The sequence below is a fragment of the Leucoraja erinacea genome, chromosome 31, assembly GCF_028641065.1.
Source record: "Leucoraja erinacea ecotype New England chromosome 31, Leri_hhj_1, whole genome shotgun sequence".
NCBI lineage: Eukaryota > Metazoa > Chordata > Chondrichthyes > Rajiformes > Rajidae > Leucoraja > Leucoraja erinaceus.
The window spans coordinates 27,856,951-27,878,744 of record NC_073407.1 but is presented as its reverse complement, the minus strand read 5'-3'; the positions used below and the strand labels follow the sequence as shown (position 1 = coordinate 27,878,744).

The following is a 21,794-nucleotide window of genomic DNA, read 5'->3' as shown; positions in this document are numbered from 1 at the left end:
GATACCTAACGCACGTGTAGCCTCAGATCTGTGATCACGCTCAGAACATCACAAGCAAGACCAAGGGGATCCATCCTGCAGCCCATAGCTGCTGCTCTCAATTTTATTTCATTACATTGTCACATTCAGTCTGGTCAATGTAATCACAGATTGTAAGTTGGTCAATGCCAGAACGTGGCGACACTTGTGCTGAGGTGAGGTCGGAGTCATGATTGTATCGAGCTATCAAGTATTTCACTGTACTTGTGAATCATTGAATGACCAGTGATGTTACAGCGTGCAATCTCCTTCCCCTCAGCAGTGAGCAGCAGACTGATCCCAGCCTGAGACCGGGCACCCTGCAGGGGCACTCACAGCTGTCCAGGGATCTGGCCTCCCACCCATGAGTGCCGGAGACCCTCAAGACCAGGTCTCGGTCTGGAACCGCTTGCAACGTTCCAGTTCCACCAGCAGGTTCTCAGAGTCGGTGTTAGACAGGCCTCCCTCTGACTGGAACACGGACGTCAGGGCATCAGTGACCTGCATTGGCATCATCTTGGCATTGCTGCGGAGAGAGAAGGCAGGGTGGGATGAAAGAGTGGGCTTGGTGCAGCAATGTTGCTGATGGTGAGGGCTGCATTGACGGATTAGCAAGAAGGGAGGAGGGTTGGAATGAAGGGCAGAACTCGAGCAGTTGGAGTATAAAGCCGAGCTTCAGGAGAGCTAAAGAGGCAAGTGACCAGAGAGAGTATTGCAGGACAGAGGGATCTATGAAGGCAGCAATACTGGTAAATACGGGGGTGAAGAAAGCATACGGGTCACTTGCCTCCATTAACTGTGGCAATGAATATAAGAGCAAGATGTTTATGGTACAGTGAAGATGATTATTAATAATTACAGCAGGATCTTGATCAACTGGGCAAGTGGGCTGAAAAATAAACAAAGGAGTTTATTTCTGGTAAGAGTGAAGTCAAACCAGGGCAGGACCTTCAAAGTGAGTGGCAGGACCCTGGAGAGTGTTGTTATAGTCAGAGAGTGATACAGCATGGAAGCAGGCCCTTCAGCCCAACTTGCCCATACTGACCAACATGCCCCATCTACATTAGTCCCACCTGCCTGGGTTTGGTTCAGATCCCACTAAACCTGTTCTATCCATGCACGTGTCTAAATGTATTTTAACTGTTGTAGTAAATGCCTCAACTGTCTCCTCTTTCAGCTCGTTCCATAAACACATCACTCTCTGTGTGAAATAGTTCCTAAGTTCATAAGTGATAGGAGCAGAATTAGGCCATTCGGCCCATCGAGTCTACTCTGCTGTTCAATCATGGCTGGTCTATCTCTCCCTCCTAGCCCCATTCTCCTACCTTTCCCCCATGACCTCTGACACCTGTATTAATCAAGAATCTATCAATCTCTGCCTTAAAAATACCCAATGACTTGGCCTCCACAGCTGTCTGCGGCAATGATTGTTCCCTTGCACGGTTACACAGCCACGTGTACTTTCGGTATCTTCACTACTCGTAGTTGAGCATCACACGGTGGATAAGGGACGGAGTATGTCACTGTTACAGCTCCCTCACCTGCTCATCGAGATTGTCACAGATGCCACACCGCAGCCCACTCACCCTGCTGTATAGACGGATGCTTCGTGCTGTCCCAGGATCGGGGAGCTTGTCGCCCCCAGCCCACTCACCCTGCTGTATAGACGTATGCCTCATGCTGTCCCAGGATCGGGGAGCTTGTCGCCCCCAGCCCCCTGCTACTCACCCTCACTCACCCTGCTATATAGAAGTTTGCCTTTTTGTTCCGAATCAAGTCCCAAACGACATCTCCATGCTCCTTTATCAGATGTTGGACGTATATTTTATGCTCCTGCATTGGAACACAAAAAGCTGCCATTATGTTAAAAGAAATGCAAATTGATGGCAAACAAAGAAGATTTCAAGGTGCTGAAGGTTCCAGAGCCTGGTGTTCTGCTGATAGTCGCTGACTGGATGCACAACCACACAGCCTTTCCCTGTACCTCAGTACACATGACCGTAATAAACTAAACTACTCATCTCTATCATCAATTGGTTCTTTCCGCTGCCTGGCTAGCATGCAACAAAAGCTTTTCACTGTACCTCGGTACACGTGACAATAAACTGAAGTGAAGCCGAGTGTGTGAATGTTGTGGCGGTCCAGCTCACCTGGTCACGAGAGAACGCTGTGTAGAGAGTCAGGCAACCCCGCTCACCTGGTCGCGAGAGAACGCTGTGTAGAGAGTCAGGCAACCCCGCTCACCTGGTCGCGAGAGAACGCTGTGTAGAGAGTCAGGCAACCCCGCTGCTGCAGATCCTCCCACTCGGCCCCGCAGAAGAAATCCTTCGTTTTCCCACGACAGCCAAAGAACAGGTAGTTGCCTGATGGTGGAAAGCACAGTTACAATGCAGGATATTGTGGATAAAGTTCCCACTGCCTTTAATTGTCAAATGGACCGACACGGAACAGTGAAATTCCTACTTGAAGCAGCATAACAGGTCTGTAAACCAGATACTCAATGGATATAACATCAAACAAACAAACACATTGTCAGGGCACGCTCAGGTATCGTGATCCCAGTACATTCTGAATACCTTTCCCCACACAGCCTTCATTACCGAGTGTGTTCATCATGAGATGAGTGGGGGTTCAAACATGGGGCCGGGACAATGCTGCACAGACCACAGGCACTGCACATCTTACAGTCAATTAATTTCTGCAAGACTCTGTGGGAAGTCTTTTTAAGAATCAACAGAAAACCCCGGGCATTTCAGAAAGCTTCAGGAAAATAAGCGCAGAGGCAACATCTTTAAGCTCAGGAATTAACAAGATGAACAGAGGTTGATCTTGTTATCAAGTCAGGAAAAACTCATTGGGATATTGGTCAAATGCAAGCAAGTGGGACTGGTTCAGGAAGGCACCTTGGTCAGCATGGATGTTTTGGGCTGAAGGGCCTGTGACGTGCTGTGAGTTAATATGCATTCTTCAGGCAACTCCACTTGAGAAGATATCAGGTGGTCTGGTCAATGACTGAAGTCGTGGCGGGTGGAGTCTGGAGCTACAGCTGAGGTTCAGCATCACAGCTGGAGATCCCAGGCCTCTGCCCACACACATGGAGAGCACTTACTCACAGGTCAGCAAGGACATATCTGTCTGTACACCTTCCCTAATGTAGAGGAGAGAGCAGTACAAGCACCTCTTGGATCCCGCACTGGGCTAGACTTGGCTGAGGTACAGTGAATGCAGACTCTGGGTCTGCAGAATAGGAGGCATCAGAAATGGTTAGCGTTAAATAAATATTGTCGTGATGTCATTAATTATTTAAATACTGTATTTTTGTTATAGATACTTATTCAAATATCATTAGACTGCTGTGGAGCAGGGCCCGTGCATTGTACACTCACAGCGCAGGTGCTGTGCAGACCTTGTCCCGGACTTTGGTACTGCAGCACCAATGCAACTGCTGATGCATGCTGCACCATCGGTGGTGACTGCAGGCCTGCGACATCCCAACTGTCCTATGCAGATGGAAATTCAGTTCAGTTCAGTTTAGTTTATTGTCGTGTACCGAGGTACAGTGAAAGGCTTTTTGTTGGGTGCTAACCAGTCAGCAGAAAGACAAAACATGATTACAATCGATCCATTCCAGTGTGTAATACAGATTTCAAAGTGTGGAGCGCTTGTAGATCTGCTTCTGATGCAAACACACAAACAGTCACCTGGGTTGGGGACAAAATTATTCCTTTATTCTCTCCCAAAATAAGGGAAGCTTCCCAACACACGGAATGCTACATCCCAGTAGAGGCAACATGAAGTCTACACAATAAACTTTAACTGAAGCCACAACTCTGACCTTTTCTCCCACTTGCGACCCGTTCTTGTATTGCCGCTCGGAACGGTGCCACCCCTGTGCCTGGTCCAACCATGATAACGGGCGTGTCAATGTCTGCTGGAAACTGTAGCAGCCCCTTCTTCACCCACAGTGGCACGTACACATCACCTACAGGAAGGAGGACAAAGAGGTTTAGTCACAGCTGATGGCTTTCCCAAAGGCAAGCACTGAGTGAGGAGATGAAGCCACATTGCACCCGGCAACACCATCATTTACACCTAAGGTTAAGCAGCAGATACATGTTATGGACTGTCTCCCTCCCGCCTCTCACACGCCTTGGGACACATCGGAGATACATGCTCCAATCCACAGCACCTTATTGACATAAAGACAAAAGGATTACTGCTAAGTATTTGGGCAAGATATGTGAGAGGAGGTTGAGAGTGAGTATCTGCAGAAGCTCCTCATAGTCCCACGATTCAGAACAACATGTACACAAAGCTGTGCTTTACCACATTAGCACCCACGGTAGGATTGTGTGTGGTCACATTGAGAACTATCAACAAGGATATTCATCTTAGACAAAGATTTTGATGTTGATCAAAAGCAGAGAATTCTGGAAACACGGGCAGCCAGGAGAGGAAAAAATGTAACTTAGCTCAATGATTAGCTTGGGGATTTGGGGGGGGGGGAGAGAGAGAGAGGGGGGGGGGGGGGGCTCTGACCTGCTGGGTAACTCTGGCATTTACTTTGTGTTTCACATTTCCTGTATCAGCTGCTTAACCTCAGGAAGGACGACTCTTGTGTAAATATTGTAAATTGTCCCCAGTGTGTAGCATAGTGCTAGTGTATGGGGTAGTCGCTGGTTGGCACGGACTAGGTGGGCCGAAGGGCTTGTTTCCGTGCTGTATCTCTAAAATCTAAAAGCCTAAAGTTTGAGTTTACCAATCTGTGCCATGAAGTGCCGCTGTTACACCACAGTTCAGTGCCAAGGATCCCAAACTACAGCTCAGATGAACCTAACTGAAGCTTCAACATGATAATACCCAATTACTGAAATAATTGTGCACTAGATGAACAGTTCCCGCTACCTGTCACTGGGTCACATTGTAAATCCACCCACGTGAACGAACATTCATCATTAACTAACTGTAATTAACTGTTCGTGTCACGTCTCGTAGTTCACATGGGGGTTGACGAATAAAACACGGTGGTTCAATGCGAGTTAATTAGTACGTGACATCTCCTCACTAGTCCTTTGGATGAAGACGGCAGCACAAGTGAATCCTCCTCCATTGGTTCTGCCTTCTGCCACAGTTATTGACACAGGATTCACATTCAGACAGAACAAAACTTGTCTTTGATCGGCCTGTCAACTGGGTGGTCATGCACGAGAATGTGAATGAGCAAATCAACCGGGGGGAGACTTCGACCGGAACCCCCTCCCACCACCCACAGCTCTGATCCCCCCACCCCCCTCCCCCCACAGCTCTGACGCCCCCCTCCCCACACCCACAATTCTGACCCCCCCCCCCCCACCCACAGCTTCTTTCTCCACCATCATTAACTCAGAGAGGAGAGGTGCATTGATTTTCTACAGAGGCACATCAGATAGCTGTGGTTGAACTGTTTCACCACGCACTGCAATCCTCACTCCATTCCCCTGCTCTCTCACAGATCTCCTGAAACCAGTTGGGGCTGGGAATCTGTGTAGGAAGGAACTGCAGATGCTGGTTTATATCAAAGATAGACACAAAGTGCTGGAATAACTCAGCGAGTCAGGCAGCATCTCCGGAGAGAAGATACAGGTGATGTTTAGATCGAGATCCTTCTTTAAACATTCTCAAAATCTGTCCATTTCCTTCTATGGTAGAGAATTCCACAGTTCCCTTTCCCCTCCCCTCCCCTCCCCCTCCCCCCCCCCCCCCCCCCCCCCCCCCCACGCCCGAGTTTCTAACCTCACCCCTAATTCTGGACGTGACTGTAGAAACCACAGCCAGAGCAAACATCCACGCCCATCTCGGCTGCCTGGCCCTGTTGCAATCTACAATGTTTCAACAAGATCTTCTCTCATTCTTGTAAACTCCAGCAAATTCTGGCAAATTCCACCTAATCTTTCCTCACATGACTGTCCCACAGTGAGGATGGGTTTGTTTAATCTCTCTGACAAGGACCTCCTTTCTGAGAACAGCAGACCATATCTGTACAGTTCTGGTGTGGTCCCACCAAGCTCCTGCACATTGTAGCAAGATATTCACGCTCCTGTTTTCAAAACCCTTTGCAATGGTCCGCGCGCGCGCACACGCACGCACGCACGCACACACACGCACGCACGCACACACACGCACGCACGCCGCATCTGCACCCAGGATGAGGTGTTCCAAACCAGGGCATCGGAGATATCATCATTCTTTAGGGAACGGGGGTTCCCCTCTTCGACTATAGATGAGGCTCTCACCAGGGTCTCTTCTATACCCCGTAACTCTGCTCTCACTCCCCATTCCCCCACTCGTAACAAGGGCAGAGTCCCCCTAGTCCTCACCTTCCACTCTACCAGTCATCACATACAACAAATAATCCTCTGACATTTTCGCCCCCTCGGACGGGACCCACCACTGGCCACATCTTCATATCTCATCCCCTTTCGGCTTTCCGCAGAAACCGCTCCCTCCGTAACCCCCTGGTCAATTCGTCCCTTCCCACCCAAACCACCCTCTCTCCTGGTACTTTCCCTTGCAACCGCAGGAAATGCTACACTTGTCGCTTTACCTCCCCCCTTGACTCTATCCAAGGACCTAAGCAGTCTTTCCAGGTGCGGCAAAGGTTCACCTGCACCTCCTCCAACCTCATCTATTGCATCCGCTGCTCTAGATGTCAGCTGATCTACATCAGTGAGACCAAGCGCAGGCTCGATGATCGCTTCGCCCAACACCTCCGCTCAGTTCGCAATAACTAACCTGATCTCCCAGTGGCTCAGCACTTCAACTCTCCCTTCCATTCTGAATCCAACCTTTCTGTTCTGGGCCTCCTCCATGGCCAGTGAGTCCCACTGCAAATTGGAGGAGCAGCACCTCATATTTCGCTTGTGTAGTTTACACCCCAGCGGTATGCATATTGACTTCTCCAATTTCAGGTAGTCCTTGCTTTCTCCCTCCTTCCCCTCCCCTTCCCAGCTCTCCCACAGCCCACTGTCTCCTCGTCTTCCTTTCTTCTTCCCGCCCCCCCCACCACATCAGTCTAAAGAAGGGTCTCGACCCTAAACGTCACCTATTCCATTGCTCCATAGATGCTGCCTCACCCGCTGTGTTTCTCCAGAATTTTTGTCTACCTGCGATTTTTCCAGCATCTGCAGTTCCTTCTTAAACACCCTTTTGTACTACGAACATTTCATAAACTACCATTATTTCAATCTTACTCTATTTTTCCTACCAATGTGATTAACCTTACAATTATTCATATCATACTGTATCTGCCATGTACTTGCACACCTAGCAACATGTTTCACTTAAGATGCACAGAAAAATGCTGGAGCAACTCAGCGGGTCAGGCAGCATCTCTGGAGAGAAGGAACGGGTCTCGACTCAAAACGTCACCCATTCCTTCTCTCCAGAGATGCTGCCTGTCCCGCTGAGTTACTCCAGCTTTTTGTGTCTACGGTTTAAACCGAAGATAGAAGCAAAAAGCTGGAGTAACTCAGCGGAACAGGCAGCATCTCTGGAGAGAAGGAATGGGTGACGTTTCGAGTCGAGACCCGTTCCTTCTCTCCATGGTCGCCGTTGGACTTGACAACCACCTTGGGAAAATCCCATTTATTCCTACTCTTTGTTTAAACCCACATTAGTCCATTACCCACAATCATTTCTGCTTAGATTTTGCACGCTGAGACTTTAACAGAGTTTGGAGATACAGCGTAGAAACAGGCCCTTCGGCCCACCGAGACTGTATGAAGAAATTTACAGAGCGAGTTTGAGATAGTTGAGCCAAAGCAACCGAGAGCCTTGTGCCAGAGGGCAAGCCCGTGGAAGAGTTCAGGGTAAAGCAATCTCTGCGGTAGCAATAGGGAACTGGAAGAAGCGGTAGACGCCAGTCACTGATGGGTGGAAGGACAAGGACAAGGACTGCAGGGATGAGCACCGGCTGTGGGTGGGATGTGGTGACACATGAAGACGGGAAGCCTCTTGGAAGTGCGGACCTCTGGTCCAGGTGAGGAGGACTTACCTTTCTCTGGGCTCTGAGCAGCCAACCAACAGGAACACAGGCCACAACGAGGCTTCTTCAACTTGGTCTTGTACTGAACCACGGCCATGAGAATCTGGATGTGTTTGGGCTGAGCCTGCAGACCAGGAGAAACACCAGGCATGATCTTCACCCTACCCTCTACTGAAATGTGATCACAACACGAGGGAGAACAGGGCAGGGAGTGGCTCCTTCTCATCTCTACTCTTGTCCACTCATCTGCCAATGAAACCCTCCCCCACCTGTATCCACCTATCACTCGTCCACCCCACCACTCTTTCACTCCCCTACTACACTCAGCCCGAGTCAGAATGTCACCCATCCATGAGACGCTGCCTGACCCGCTCGGTTACTCCAGCTCTTCACAGTTTCAGAATAAGAGGTAGGCCATTTAGGACTGCGACGAGGAAACCCTTTTTCACCCATCGGGTCTGTCTGACTCATCGGCAACTTTGATGCTGCATCAGCATGTGGAAAATGGAGCCGGTCTTGTCCACACCAAGCGGTTCCCCAATTAAACCCCGTGTGGAAGTCGGGTACCCTCACCCTCACCTACTGGGCACGAGGAGCCGGAGGAACTCATACGGCCATAAGGAATTGGAGTAGAATTAGGCCATTTGGCCCATCACGTCAACTCCGCTAATCAATCAAGGCTGATCTACCTCTCCCTCATAACCGCATTCTCCTGCCTTCTCGCCATAACCTCTGTCACCCGTACTGATCAATACTGGAGTAACTCAGCAGGCCAGGCAGCATCTCTGGAGAACAGATGATGATTTGGGTTGAGACTCTTCTTCAGAAGAAGGTTCCAGAGATGCTGCCTGACCTGCTGAGTTACGGCCAGCACTGTGTGTCCATGTGTGTGTTAACCAGTATGTTTATGTTTCTACCTTACCAACTGGGAGGAGGCAATAGAAAATGCCCGAGGTCGGATTTCAGGGATGAGGTCAAAGAGGTAGTCGACTGGGACTGCAGCCGTGGTCCGTGAGAAGTCAAACAGCACCTAGACAATCCCAGAGAAATTAAAAATCTGACAACATCCTCTCCAAGTAACCCCCCCCACCCCATCCCTGCCTCCCCTCACCCGCCCCTGCCCCCCCTCCCCTCCCCGTCCTTGCCCCCCCCCCACCCTGCCCCCCCCCACCCTGCCCCCCCCACCCTCCACCCTGCCCCCCCCACCCTCCTCCCACCCTGCCCCCCCACCCTGCCCCCCCCACCCTCCACCCTGCCCCCCCCACCCCTCCACCCTGCCCCCCCCACCCTCCACCCTGCCCCCCCCACCCTGCCCCCCCCACCCCATCCCTGCCTCCCCACCCCCGTCCCCATCCTCTCTCTCCGCCCACCCACCCACCCACCTCTTCTCCACGTCCTCATCTACGCTGCCCCACCCACCCCCCACCCGCTCACCCTTCACAACCCCTGTATTGTAATTGAAGTTTAATTAGCAGCTGTCCCTCCACCCCCCCTCCACCCGCCCCCTCCACCCCCCCCTTCACTGCCCCTCCACTCCTTCCTGAAGCAGCTGCTAGGAACCTGTCCTTTGACTGATCTTTCCATCCTGTCATAACACAGTGGCTACAGGTAGAGCGGGACACCGTCTCATCGAGTGCCGGTCAGTACCAGACCTACCTCCAACGTGGTCCGTCTCAACCTGTTGCAGTAACTGTACAACTCTTCCTGTCCCTCTGCTGAGCTGAATTCCTGCAACTTCTCCTGCTCCATCTCGTCAGTGGAGAAGCACGACAGAAGCTGGAAGAAGGAGCGTCGGGGGACGGCGTTGATGTCCAGGTACCGCTCCACCAGGTACTGAACTGTGCAGGGTTGTGGCAGTCGAGCGGGAGCTGGTGTTGCTAAAGAGACGGAGATATTAGTCACCATGGGACAAAAGCACCAAGAAAATCTGAAGTAGGGTCTCAACCTAAAATATCACCTATTCCTTCTCTCCAGAGATGCTGCCTGACCTGCTGAGTTACTCCAGCACTCTGTGAAACGTCACCTATCCATGTTCTCCACAGATGCTGCCTGACCCGCTGAGTTACTCCAGCACTCTATGAAACGTCACCTATCCATGTTCTCCACAGATGCTGCCTGACCCACTGAGTTACTCCAGCACTCTGTGAAACGTCACCTATCCATGTTCTCCACAGATGCTGCCTGACCTGCTGAGTTACTCCAGCAGTCTGTGAAACGTCACCTATCCATGTTCTCCACAGATGCTGCCTGACCCGCTGAGTTACTCCAGCACTCTATGAAACGTCACCTATCCATGTTCTCCACAGATGCTGCCTGACCTGCTGAGTTACTCCAGCAGTCTGTGAAACGTCACCTATCCATGTTCTCCACAGATGCTGCCTGACCTGCTGAGTTACTCCAGCACTTTGTGAAACGTCACCTATCCATGTTCTCCACAGATGCTGCCTGACCCGCTGAGTTACTCCAGCACTCTATGAAACGTCACCTATCCATGTTCTCCACAGATGCTGCCTGACCTGCTGAGTTACTCCAGCACTCTGTGAAACATCACCTATCCATGTTCTCCACAGATGCTGCCTGACCCGCTGAGTTACTCCAGCTTTTTTTTGTCTATCTGCAGTTCCTTCCTACACAAAGTGGGAGTAGGGGTGGGAATAGAAGTAGGGGTAGGATGAGGAGTTGGTCATTCAATGAGTTATCATGATTGTTCTCTGGCACAGCTCCACAAAACCATGTCACAGCCTTTGTCTTTTAAAAAGTAATTTGTTCCATTCCTTATGACCCCATACTGGCCTACATTTAAATTTATGTGTCAAACGCATCCCATTTATTTGACAATCTAATGCCATGAAACAGAAATACAAGAAACTGCAAATATTCAGTTTGAGTTTAGTTCATTGTCACATGTACCGAGGTATAGTGAAAAGCTTTTGTTGCGCGCTAACCTGTCAGCGGAAGAACAATACATGCTGGAAAAATCAAGGTTGTGGAGGAACTCAGTGGGTCAGGCAGCATGTGTGTAGGGAATGGACAGACAACATTTCAGGTGGGGAGCCATCCTCAGACTCAGGTACTGGGTGTGGTTGTAAAGATGAGGTGATGGATGGGGGCCGAGGCATTGAAAGTTGCTGTGGTGGTGGAGGCAGTGAGGAGGTGTCTTGGATGTAGGTTGGAAGGCACTGGAGAGAGGGGACAAGAGGGGAGAAGGTATTTTGAGAGTCCCGACACACAATGGCTTCTTTCATTCCCTCCACAGATGCCTTCTGACCCACCAAGTACCTCTTTATGTTTTGATTAATACCCTTAAACAATCAGAAGCCAGTGGGCGATTTTACCTGAACGAACAGCAGTTTTTGAATAGAACAGTAAGTGTGGCACAAGGAAATCACGGCTACCACTTAATTGCAGTGGAGAGTTTGGGAAGTTGATGTTGAGACGCGTGTGGCATGCCGAGGGGTGGGAGGGAAGATGGAGGTGGGTTTACTCAACCCGTCCCATACCCAACCGCTCTGGGCATGCAGACGCCAGCAGGGGAAGCACATCGTATGTCTTCATACGTAAGACAACAGAGTACGTGCAGAGTTCACCTGTCGCTACAAGATCAGTGCAAGCATCCAGCAGAATGGGCAGGAAAAGATCGTCAATCACCAGAACCAGGGGCCACAGTTTAAGAATAAGGGGTAAGCCATTTAGAATGGAGATGAGAAAACACTTTTTTCTCACAGAGAGTTGTGAGTGTGGAATTCTCTGCCTCAGAGGGCAGTGGAGGCCGGTTCTCTGGATACTTTCAAGAGAGAGCTAGATAGGGCTCTTAAAGATAGCAGAGTCAGGGGATATGGGGAGAAGGCAGGAACGGAGTACTGATTGGGGGACGATCAGTCATGATCACATTAAATGACAGTGCTGGCTCGAAGTGCCGAATGGCCTCCTCCTGCACCTGTTGTCTATTGGCATCAACGGGGAGAGGCTGAGTGGAAACTATGTGAACACAAATATTGCAAGTAAGTATCATACTCAATATTTGGATCCTCATCATCCTCTCAAGAAAATAGCCCAAGGCAATAACTAGTAACGTACACAAATATAAAATGTTACCACTATTCTGTGTGCCTTTACATAGAGGCCTCCAACTTGGCAAAACTCCTGATCCACTGAGTAATCCCTTCACTGCACATTGTGACATGGTGATTACCTCCAGTAGGCACCTCACATCACTGGACAAGTCCCACCAGCATCACCCCTCCAGTGGCAGCACAAGGCAGCACTACATTACTGTCTCCCCTCAACCCAATGTTCACACATGGACGCCTAACTACACTGACTTGTTTCCAGTGGACAGGACACCGAGGTCCATGATACATGGCATGAAGAGTGCACCGCCACCCACACAATTCCAGCAAGTACCTTCTGCAACCGGGCATCAGACTCTACGTCCCACATTGGACGCAACCATTGGTGGGATTTAAATTAATTGATTGAGGACTAGGAAGTGAAGAAGAGAATATTCACCCAGAGTATCTGGAACTCAGGGCTTAGCTCAGCCAGCAGAGAATGATGGGCACAATCACCACCTTCTGCATCGTACATTGTCTGTCATTCTGTGAATAAATGTACAAAAGCAACAATCGGTGGCTAAAATATCCAACCTGGATCATTGGGCTTCAGGGTAAAGGTTTTGTGTGGATCGAGATGGAAGAGTTGACAGAACTGGTCCACGCTGTCCGCTGGGTTTCGAGGTTCAATCATTACAACGTCCCCTGCTGAATATCTGCAGGTCAGAAGGAAAGGTTAGATCACAGAGAAGGTACAAAACTGACAGGCCAGATAATCCAGTCACTGCCCAGTTTCGTCACAACAGACTATTTCAAAGTGAATGTGCTTGGTTTGGAGACGGATGCAGACATGTCTTACTGGATGCCAGAGTCAGTGACATCGAAGGTGATGAGCCGCACATCCTGGAAGTGGCTTTCGTCGGTCACCCTTTCAATGGTGACCATCCTTGCTGGGAATGGCTGGAGCGAGGAGGGAGGGCATGTAGAGTGTTTGTTGGTCACGTATGGTCCCACCGCTGAACCATTGCTGGCATCCCTCTCAAACTGCAAGCTGTACTTTGATGGCAATCTGCACATGAAGTTAGATGTTACATAAAGTACCTTCATTCAAAGGCTTCAGACCTGAAACACACAAACTAATGTAACACTCAGAACGGTTTTAGTCTTTGTGACCAAATAAACAACACTGAAGCTGGACTGATCAAATCTAGAGGCCAAGAAGCAGGAACTTGTTCATACCATTGCTGGCCAAAGATCTCAGACTTTCTTCTTTCTGAATGCATCACCTCCTGCATCTGTTTCAACGTCAATGTGACAGTCTCCACATGCCCACCATCTTGGCCAAGACCGTACAAGTCTGATCAACAGCTGTGATCCTCCGCAGGCGTGTCCCACAGAGTAACAGCCAGCTGCTGCAGTGCCACAGAGGTGGGAAGTTGTTCCTCCCATGTGAGGGCTGAGCTTCCTTTTCAGTCACAGTCCTGAGAGATGGATCTCGAACACCAAGGGAGACCTGCTCACCCACTGATTGCCCAACACGCCACTATTTCCAGCTCTCCTCCTCCTCTCCTCTAACGGATTTACCTCCATGTTGTCATTGAGCCTGTGTTTTGGGACCCACACTTGGACTCATGTACAGCCCTCCTGTGTCTCATGGTATAGCAAGCCTCCCCCCCCCCCCCCCGCCTGCCCCCTCCCCCCCCCACAACCTGGATGCTCCCTCCCCCAGCTCTCCCCCTGCCCCCCCCCCCCCCTTGCTCTCCCCCCCCCCCCCCTTGCTCCCCCCCCTCCCCCCCACTCTGCCCCTCCCCCCCCCCCTCTCCCCCTGTCCCCTCCCCCCCGCTCTGTCCCCCTCCCCCCCCCACTCTGCCCCCTCCCCCCCACTCCTCCCCTCCCCCCACTCTGCCCCCTCCCCCCCGCTCTGTCCCCTCCCCCCCCCGCTGCCCCTCCCCCCCCCCCAGCTCTGCCCCCTCCCCCTCCGCCCCGTCCCCCCCCCCCTCCCTGTCCCCTCCCCCCCCGCTCTGCCCCCTCCCCCCCCACTCTGCCCCCTCCCCCCCGCTCTGCCCCCTCCCCCCCCCTGTCCCCCCCCCCCCCCCGCTCTGCTCCCCCCCCCTCCCCCCCCGCTCTGTCCCCTCCCCCCCGCTCTGTCCCCTCCCCCCCCCTGTCCCCCTCCCCCGCTCTCTGTCCCCACCCCCCCCCTCTGCCCCCTCCCCCCCACTCTCCCCCCGCCCCCTCCCCCCCTTGCTCTGCCCCCTCCCCCCACTGCCCCCTCCCCCCCCGCTCTCCCCCCCCCCGCTGCCCCCTCTGCCCCCTCCCTGTACTCACATGACATGATCTCCAAGCACGGCTAACCCAGGCGGCAGCGGGTAGATTCGTAAAGCAAGGGCCCAGAAGTCTTTCAGCCAGGGGTCGATGACAGCGTCGGGTCTGGATGGGCAGGGACATTCACATTAACTTTGCTTCATCGCTCTGTTACTGTCACCGTGCCAGATGATGTCAACATTCCAGCAGAACACATGGACATTAGTGGGGGGCAAGCTGCAGTCAGCAAGGAGTCAAACACTGATGGGTTGCTGGGTATAACAGATAATGCACGCACTATAATGGTCCTTGAAATTAATCAGTTAGCAGGAATCATAGAGTGATACAGCATGGAAACAGGTCCTTCGACCCAACCTGCCCACACCGGCCAACATGTCCCAGCTACACTAGTCCCACCTGCCTGCATTTGGCCCATATCCCTCCAAACCTGTCCTATCCATGTACATGTCTAATCAATCAAGGATGTAAAGTTAAAGGTTTTTGTAGCTATATTAGATTTCAAAGAACTTCAGTTTCCTTAGTGTATGAGGGCAGCTTTGTTTACACACTATACACTTGCTACCTCACAGAGCCAGAAACCCAGGTTCGATCCTGACCACGGGTGCTGTCTGTATGGAGTTTGCATGTTCTCCCTGTGACCGCATGGGTTTTCACTGGGTGCTCCAGTTTCCTCCCACATTCCAAAGACATGCAGGTTTGTAGGTTATTTAGCCCGAATGTGTAGAATAGAACTAGTGTACAGGTGATCATTGGTTGGCACGGACACAGTGGACTGAAGGGCCTGTTCCAATGCTCCATCACTACAACTAATACACACAATCCTGCTCCATGAGATATCTGAATGATCATTAGACACAGGGGAGGGAGGTGCCGGATAACTGGAGGCTGGCTAACGTGCCTTTATTTAAGAAGGGATGTAAGGAGAAGCCTGGGAACTATAGACCAGTGAGCCTCACATCTGTGGGAGGCAGGTTACTGGAGAGGATTGCGAGGGGTAATATATATATATACACACACACACATTTGCATAGAGAGGGGAGGATTAGAATGGTTTTGTACTTGGGAGATTGTCTTTTATGGATCTGAACCAAAAAGGTTGATGGGGGCAAAGCCCTAGACATTGTCAATATGTTCAGCCTTTGATAATGATAAGGTCAGCCACCTCCAACTTATCCATCCTCTCCTTAACCTCAAACCCGTTAGACCAAAAACCACCTTCGTAAATTGTTATTGCACCCTTTCCAGTTTAATGGCATCCTTCCTACAGTAGGGTGACCAGCACTGTACACAGCACACCAAATGCTACTGTATAGATGTCTGATATAAGACCATAAGATAGGAGCAGAAACAGGCCATTCGGCCCATTGAGTCTACTCTGACATTGGATCAAGGCTGATCTATTTTACTTTCTCAACTCCATTCTCCCACCTTCTCCCTGTAACTTTTGATTCCCTCGCTAATCGAGAAGCTGTCAATCGCCACTTTAATAATACCCAATGTCCTCCACAGCCACCTGTGACAATTCATTCCACAGATTCAATACCTCGAGAAACAACATGGGCTTGAATTTAGCGGCTCCATTTTCACGGGTGTGTGTCGGTCTCACTGTGCTAGTAATCAAGTAAAGCATTTAAGAGAGGTTTTGAAGAGGAGTGTGGAGAGGGCTCTTACCCCAGATCATGCTGGTCGTCTCCCAAACCCAGGGGTAGAAGATTCTTAGATCCCAGCTGCATCAAACGCTTATTCAGCTTCTTGGCAATGAAGTTAAACCTTTAATTCAGAAAAAGTCACTCAATTTGGAAACTCCATCATTCACGTAAATAAATTATCCAAACACAGAAAAGTCCACACACAACACATCAGCTGTTTCTTCTCCACAGATGCAGCTTGACCTGCTGAATATTTCCAGAATTTGCTGCTCCTCATTTTTACTGATTCACACCAAAGTCACATAATGTTCAATCATTGTGCCTTAATCATGAATGATCTAATGATGTTTCAGGTATCTTCCAATAACAATCCTCCAAGGTTAAATACTGTGTGGGGCATACCTCACTGCATGTGTCACTAATACATGCCAGATTATTGGAACAGATCTGGGCAACGTGCTACTGGTGAACCACACACCTCGCGATACTGTGCAACACTGTGCAACACCGGGCAACACCTCAACACTGGGCAACACTGCGATACTGTGCAACACTGTGCAACACCGTGCAACACCTCGCGATACTGTGCAACACTGTGCAACACCGTGCAACACCTCGCAATACTGTGCAACACCGGGCAACACCGGGTAACACCGGGCAACACCGTGCAACACCGGGCAACACCGGGCAACACTGTGCAACACCGTGCAACACCGGGTAACACCGGGCAACACCGGGCAACACCGGGCAACACCGGGCAACACTGTGCAACACCGGGTAACACCGGGTAACACCGAGCAACACCGGGCAACACCGGGCAACACCGGGTAACACCGTGCAACACCGGGTAACACCGGGCAACACCGGGTAACACCGGGCAACACCGAGTAACACCGTACAACACCGGGTAACACCGGGTAACACCGGGCAACACCAAGTAACACCGAGTAACACCGGGTAACACCGTGCAACACCGGGTAACACCGAGTAACACCGAGTAACACCGGGTAACACGGGGCAACACCGGGCAACACAGGGCAACACCGGGTAACACCGTGCAACACGGGGTAACACCGGGTAACACCGGGCAACACCGGGCAACACCGTGCAACACCGCGTAACACCGTGCAACACCGGGTAACACCGGGTAACACCGGGCAACACCGTGCAACACCGAGTGCAACACCGTGCAACACCGGGTAACACCGGGCAACACCGAGTAACACTGGGTAACACCGGGCAACACCGAGCAACACCGAGTAACACCGGGCAACACAGTGTAACACCGGGCAACACCGGGCAACACCGGGCAACACACCGGGCAACACCGGGTAACACCGGGCAACACCGTGCAACACCGGGCAACACCGGGCAACACCGGGCAACACCGTGGGCAACACTGGGTAACACCGGGCAACACCGGGCAACACCGTGCAACACCGGGCAACACCGGGCAACACTGGGCAACACCGGGCAACACCTGCAACACTGTGCAACACCGTGCAACACCGGGTAACACCGGGCAACACCGGGCAACACCGGGCAACACCGGGCAACACCGGGCAACACCGTGCAACACCGGGCAACACCGGGCAACACCGGGCAACACCGGGCAACACCGGGCAACACCGGGCAACACCGTGCAACACCGGGCAACACTGGGTAACACCGGGCAACACCGTGCAACACCGGGTGCAACACCGGGCCACACGGGGCAACACGGGGTAACACGGGGCAACACCGGGCAACACCGAGCAACACCGAGCAACACCGGGCAACACCGGGCAACACTGTGCAACACCGGGCAACACCGGGACAACACCGTGCAACACCGGGCAACACCTGGGCAACACCGGGCAACACGGGGTAACACCGGGCAACACGGGGTAACACCGTGCAACACTGTGCAACACCGGGTAACACTGGGCAACACCGGGTAACACCGTCCAACACCGTCCAACACCGGGTAACACCGTGCAACACCGGGCAACACCGGGCAACACCGTGCAACACCGGGTAACACCGTGCAACACCGTGCAACACCGGGCAACACCGGGCAACACCGTGCAACACCGGGTAACACCGGGCAACACCGTGTAACACCGGGCAACACAGAGTAACACTGAGTAACACTGTGCAACACCGGGTAACACCTCGCAACAATTCGTGGATAACATTCAATGAAGCTATTGAGAGACATGTTAAACAACTGTCACTCATCATTGTCTACGAACATGACGACATTGAACGCCGATCACTCCAGATTCATTGTTCCACTCACTTGGGGTAGGAGGAATCTCCGAGACCAAGGACAGCGCTGTTCACCAGCGAGAGAGAGGCAGCAGGAAGATTGCGTCGGAAGATAAACCGCCAGAACTTCTGAAGGTGAAAAGAGAGTCAACGTGAATGAGGGAAGGTATGTAGGAGGCAGTGGGCAGCACAGGGTGACGTAACTAGAACTATACCCACTCAATACGCACGGGATTCAATGGAAGGAGCGAGTGAGGAGGCAGAGAGAGGGGTGCTGCTCATCCTGTCTGAGGTGGTGATGAAGGAGCGCAGAGTGGACACAGGTTAGGAGGTGATAGGGCGAGCAAGGTGGAGTCCAGGGGGGGGGGGGGGGGGGGGGGGTGCGAGGTAGGTCAGTCGTGGGGGATGGGCGACAGGTCAGGAGGGGTCAAGGGTCTGGAACAAGGTTAGGTTGGGTGAAGAGGAAGGAGGAGAGGAGGCAGGGTTCTGTGGCCAGGAAGGAGGATATGAAGGAGATGAGGGGAGGGGAGACTGGCAATCAACAGGAGGACAGGTTGGAAGAGGCTGAGCAATAGTGGGCAACAGGCCAAGATCAGCTGAAGAGGAAAGACTGTAGGTCGAGAGGAGAACCCACACCCCTCTTGGCCAAACGGGCAGCGATACAAAGTCACTGAGCAACTTTCACTTGTGTCTGGAGGCCTGGGGAATCTGACCAACTCCCGTGCTCCGAACTGCACCGGCACAGCTCTGAATAATTTATTCCCCATCTCACCGAGCGACATGGATAGGCCTTGTAACCCACTGGACCCAGAACGTGTAACAGATCACAGCAGGGGAACATGCAATAAATATAACTCTTCCTTCTGCACTGTGCGAGGATTATTCACGGTTTATTTAATCCAAATGAATGTCCCATGTTGGAGCTGCTTCATCAGCAACATTTTCATAAAGCCTGCACTGCAGGGATGTGTTTCCCTGCCACTAACGAATACAGGTGCAGCAAAGTGGCACGAGGAGGTTTGGGCTGATGTCACTCTACCTTCATGTTGTCTGGAGGTTCACCCTGGCCTGTTGTGGAACACACAAACACCACCAGAGGCTCCTGGATCAGGTCAGCCTGAGGGCAAGGAGATTGTTAGAACATCAGACTAAAACGTGAGCACACAAGGTCAATACATTTACAGCCACTGTACAATCACAAAACAACCACCAAACTCCTCTGTGAATCTGTACCCAGTCCTATCAAGGTCGGGTCTGTTGTATTTGTTATACATTGCTTTAACAAAATCCAAGGCATTCCCAGAAGCAGGAGCAGATATAATTTGATATTGGAAAGCTATTAATATAAGGCAAGAATACAAAAGGTCATTGTGTAAGGGATTGTGAAGGAGATGGGAAGAGCATTCTAGAGCCTCAGGAGCTGAAGGAAAGGCCTCGATAGAAACAGATGTTTAAGAAACAATTAGACAGGTACATGGATAGGACAGGTTATGAGGGATATGGGGCAAACGCAGGCAGGTGGGGCTAGTGTAGATGGAGCATGTTGGTCGGTGTAGGCACGTTGGGCTGAAGGGGCTGTTTCCACTCTATGTTTCCCTGTGAGACTTTATGATAGTGAGATGCAATAGGCCGTAAATGGGAGGCTGAGGCAGAATGAGGTGGCAAAGAGAGAGGGAGTGAGACTGAGAATTTTGAATTATAATCATTGATGGATATTGTGGTAAGATTGGTCAGCAAGGGCTGAGCTGATGAATGGGAGTTAGGAAAGATCAGCAGAGATTTGGTGAGGTAGAGTTGCTGGAGAATGGCAGATAGTCGGGGATGCTTTGGAATAGTGAACAGGATGCAAATTAGTGCAGGAGCTGGATGTCTGAAATACCAAAATAAACAGCTGGAGATACTCGTCAGGTCAGGCAGCGTTCGAGAGAGAGAGAAACTGAGCATCTGGTCAACGACCTCCACAGCTGCCGACTGGAATGTCAGGTTATCTCCAGCGGTTTCTGTTGTTGTGGAGAATCTGGAGATAACAAAAGCGTGGATGAGGTTTCCAAATGTTCACGGGGGTGAAGTCTGAAGCGTCGATGATGGTGTGGGTATGTGGTCAGAGGCTCCACTGATGGGCAAACAAGATGCCAAGATCACAAACATGTTGGTTCAGCTCCATCAAGAATGAAGGCATTGGAAACGGAACTTCTGGTAGAAAATAAAGTCAGTGGTTTCTATATTTCCATTGTTTAACCAGGGGAAATTCAATACAAGGAGCGGGACAAATCAGACACTGCTGATGAAAGCTCATTGGTATATTTCTCTCTTCACAGATGCTATCTGAGCTGATAATTTCCAGCGTCTGTAGTTTGTTTTTTGGTGGCTACCTTGGAGAGTTATTAGCTCATTGCTGCTGGTGGGATCATGCCGTGGATTTCCTGTGTTACAAGAAGCACAACACTCCAATTGTATAAATCTACTGTTATACTACTGGGGCAACCCACAGCGGCAAAATGCTGTCTGCATCCCCAGGATCACAAAGCACTTCACACGCAGACACACACAAGCAGGCACACACACACACACACGCAGACACACACACACGCAGGCACGCACACACACAAGCAGGCACACACACAAGCAGGCACACACACATGCAGACAGACACACATACATGCAGGCGCACACACACACATGCAGGCACACACACAGGCGCACGCACACACACACCTATTGAAGTGCTATAATACTGGCAGATCTATTTTTTTGAGTAAGCATGCCCCTAATAAACCACAGCACCTCAAGCAGTGATCACAGCAGAGAAACAATATTTGGTAGCACTTTAAGTGAAGGTCAGCCTTGTCCAGCTCATTTACCAGTCACCGCTACTCACTATTGTGTAGCTATCCAGCGGCAACACTCTGCACACAAAGTGGCGCCGCACTCCTTCTCTGCCGATCCGCTCAGCCACATCCTGCGCTGTGCCAGTCTGACTGCCAAACAACACCAGCAGCCTCCGTATTACCATCTGCAAAACAGCAGCAAGACAGTGACAGATCCAGACAGAACTACACACACGGCTTCATGCTGCTAGCTGATGCCATCTATTGTCAATAATTAAATATATATCGCACTTGGCACCCATCACCCCCATCACACCTACACCCCCCACCCCTACACCCCCCTACACACCCTACACCCCCCACCCCTACACACCCCACCCATCACACCTACACCCCTACACCCCCACCCCTACCCATCACCCCCACCCCTACCCATCACCCCCACCCCTACACACCCCACCCCTACACACCCCATCCCCACACACCTCTCTCCACACACCCCTTCACACACACCCCTCTCACCACCGACCGTGACCTGACGGCTCCCAGTGCGCATGCGCAGCAGCCCGGCATTCGGTGTCGCGAGAGGCGAGCTCCCCGCGCGCCTGCGCACTGACGGCGCGCCCCCTCCTGTCGGTCCGGCAGCGTCGAG

The 21,794-nt window shown here is 51.5% G+C and overlaps 1 protein-coding gene across 8 annotated transcripts; it reads right to left on the bottom strand.

Moving 5' to 3' along the window:
* Positions 1–69: 69 nt before the first annotated feature.
* ndor1 (NADPH dependent diflavin oxidoreductase 1) lies at positions 70–21,794 on the bottom strand. 8 transcript variants are annotated; one of them, XM_055660437.1, is made up of 15 exons: positions 21,672–21,794; positions 21,193–21,327; positions 19,354–19,431; positions 18,346–18,443; positions 16,087–16,185; positions 14,419–14,520; positions 12,953–13,162; positions 12,688–12,809; positions 9,698–9,918; positions 8,964–9,071; positions 8,051–8,165; positions 3,854–4,000; positions 2,263–2,381; positions 1,757–1,851; positions 70–544 (listed from the first exon to the last, which is right to left on the bottom strand). In XM_055660437.1, exons 1-15 carry the CDS (start codon positions 21,696–21,698, stop codon positions 400–402), a joined length of 1,821 nt encoding a protein of 606 aa, XP_055516412.1. In that variant the 5' UTR covers positions 21,699–21,794; the 3' UTR covers positions 70–399. The 8 variants fall into 8 exon arrangements, 4 of the variants coding, with proteins under 4 accessions (XP_055516412.1, XP_055516411.1, XP_055516410.1 ...); XM_055660436.1 differs by having other exon boundaries at positions 21,193–21,328; positions 21,658–21,783; XM_055660435.1 differs by having other exon boundaries at positions 21,665–21,761.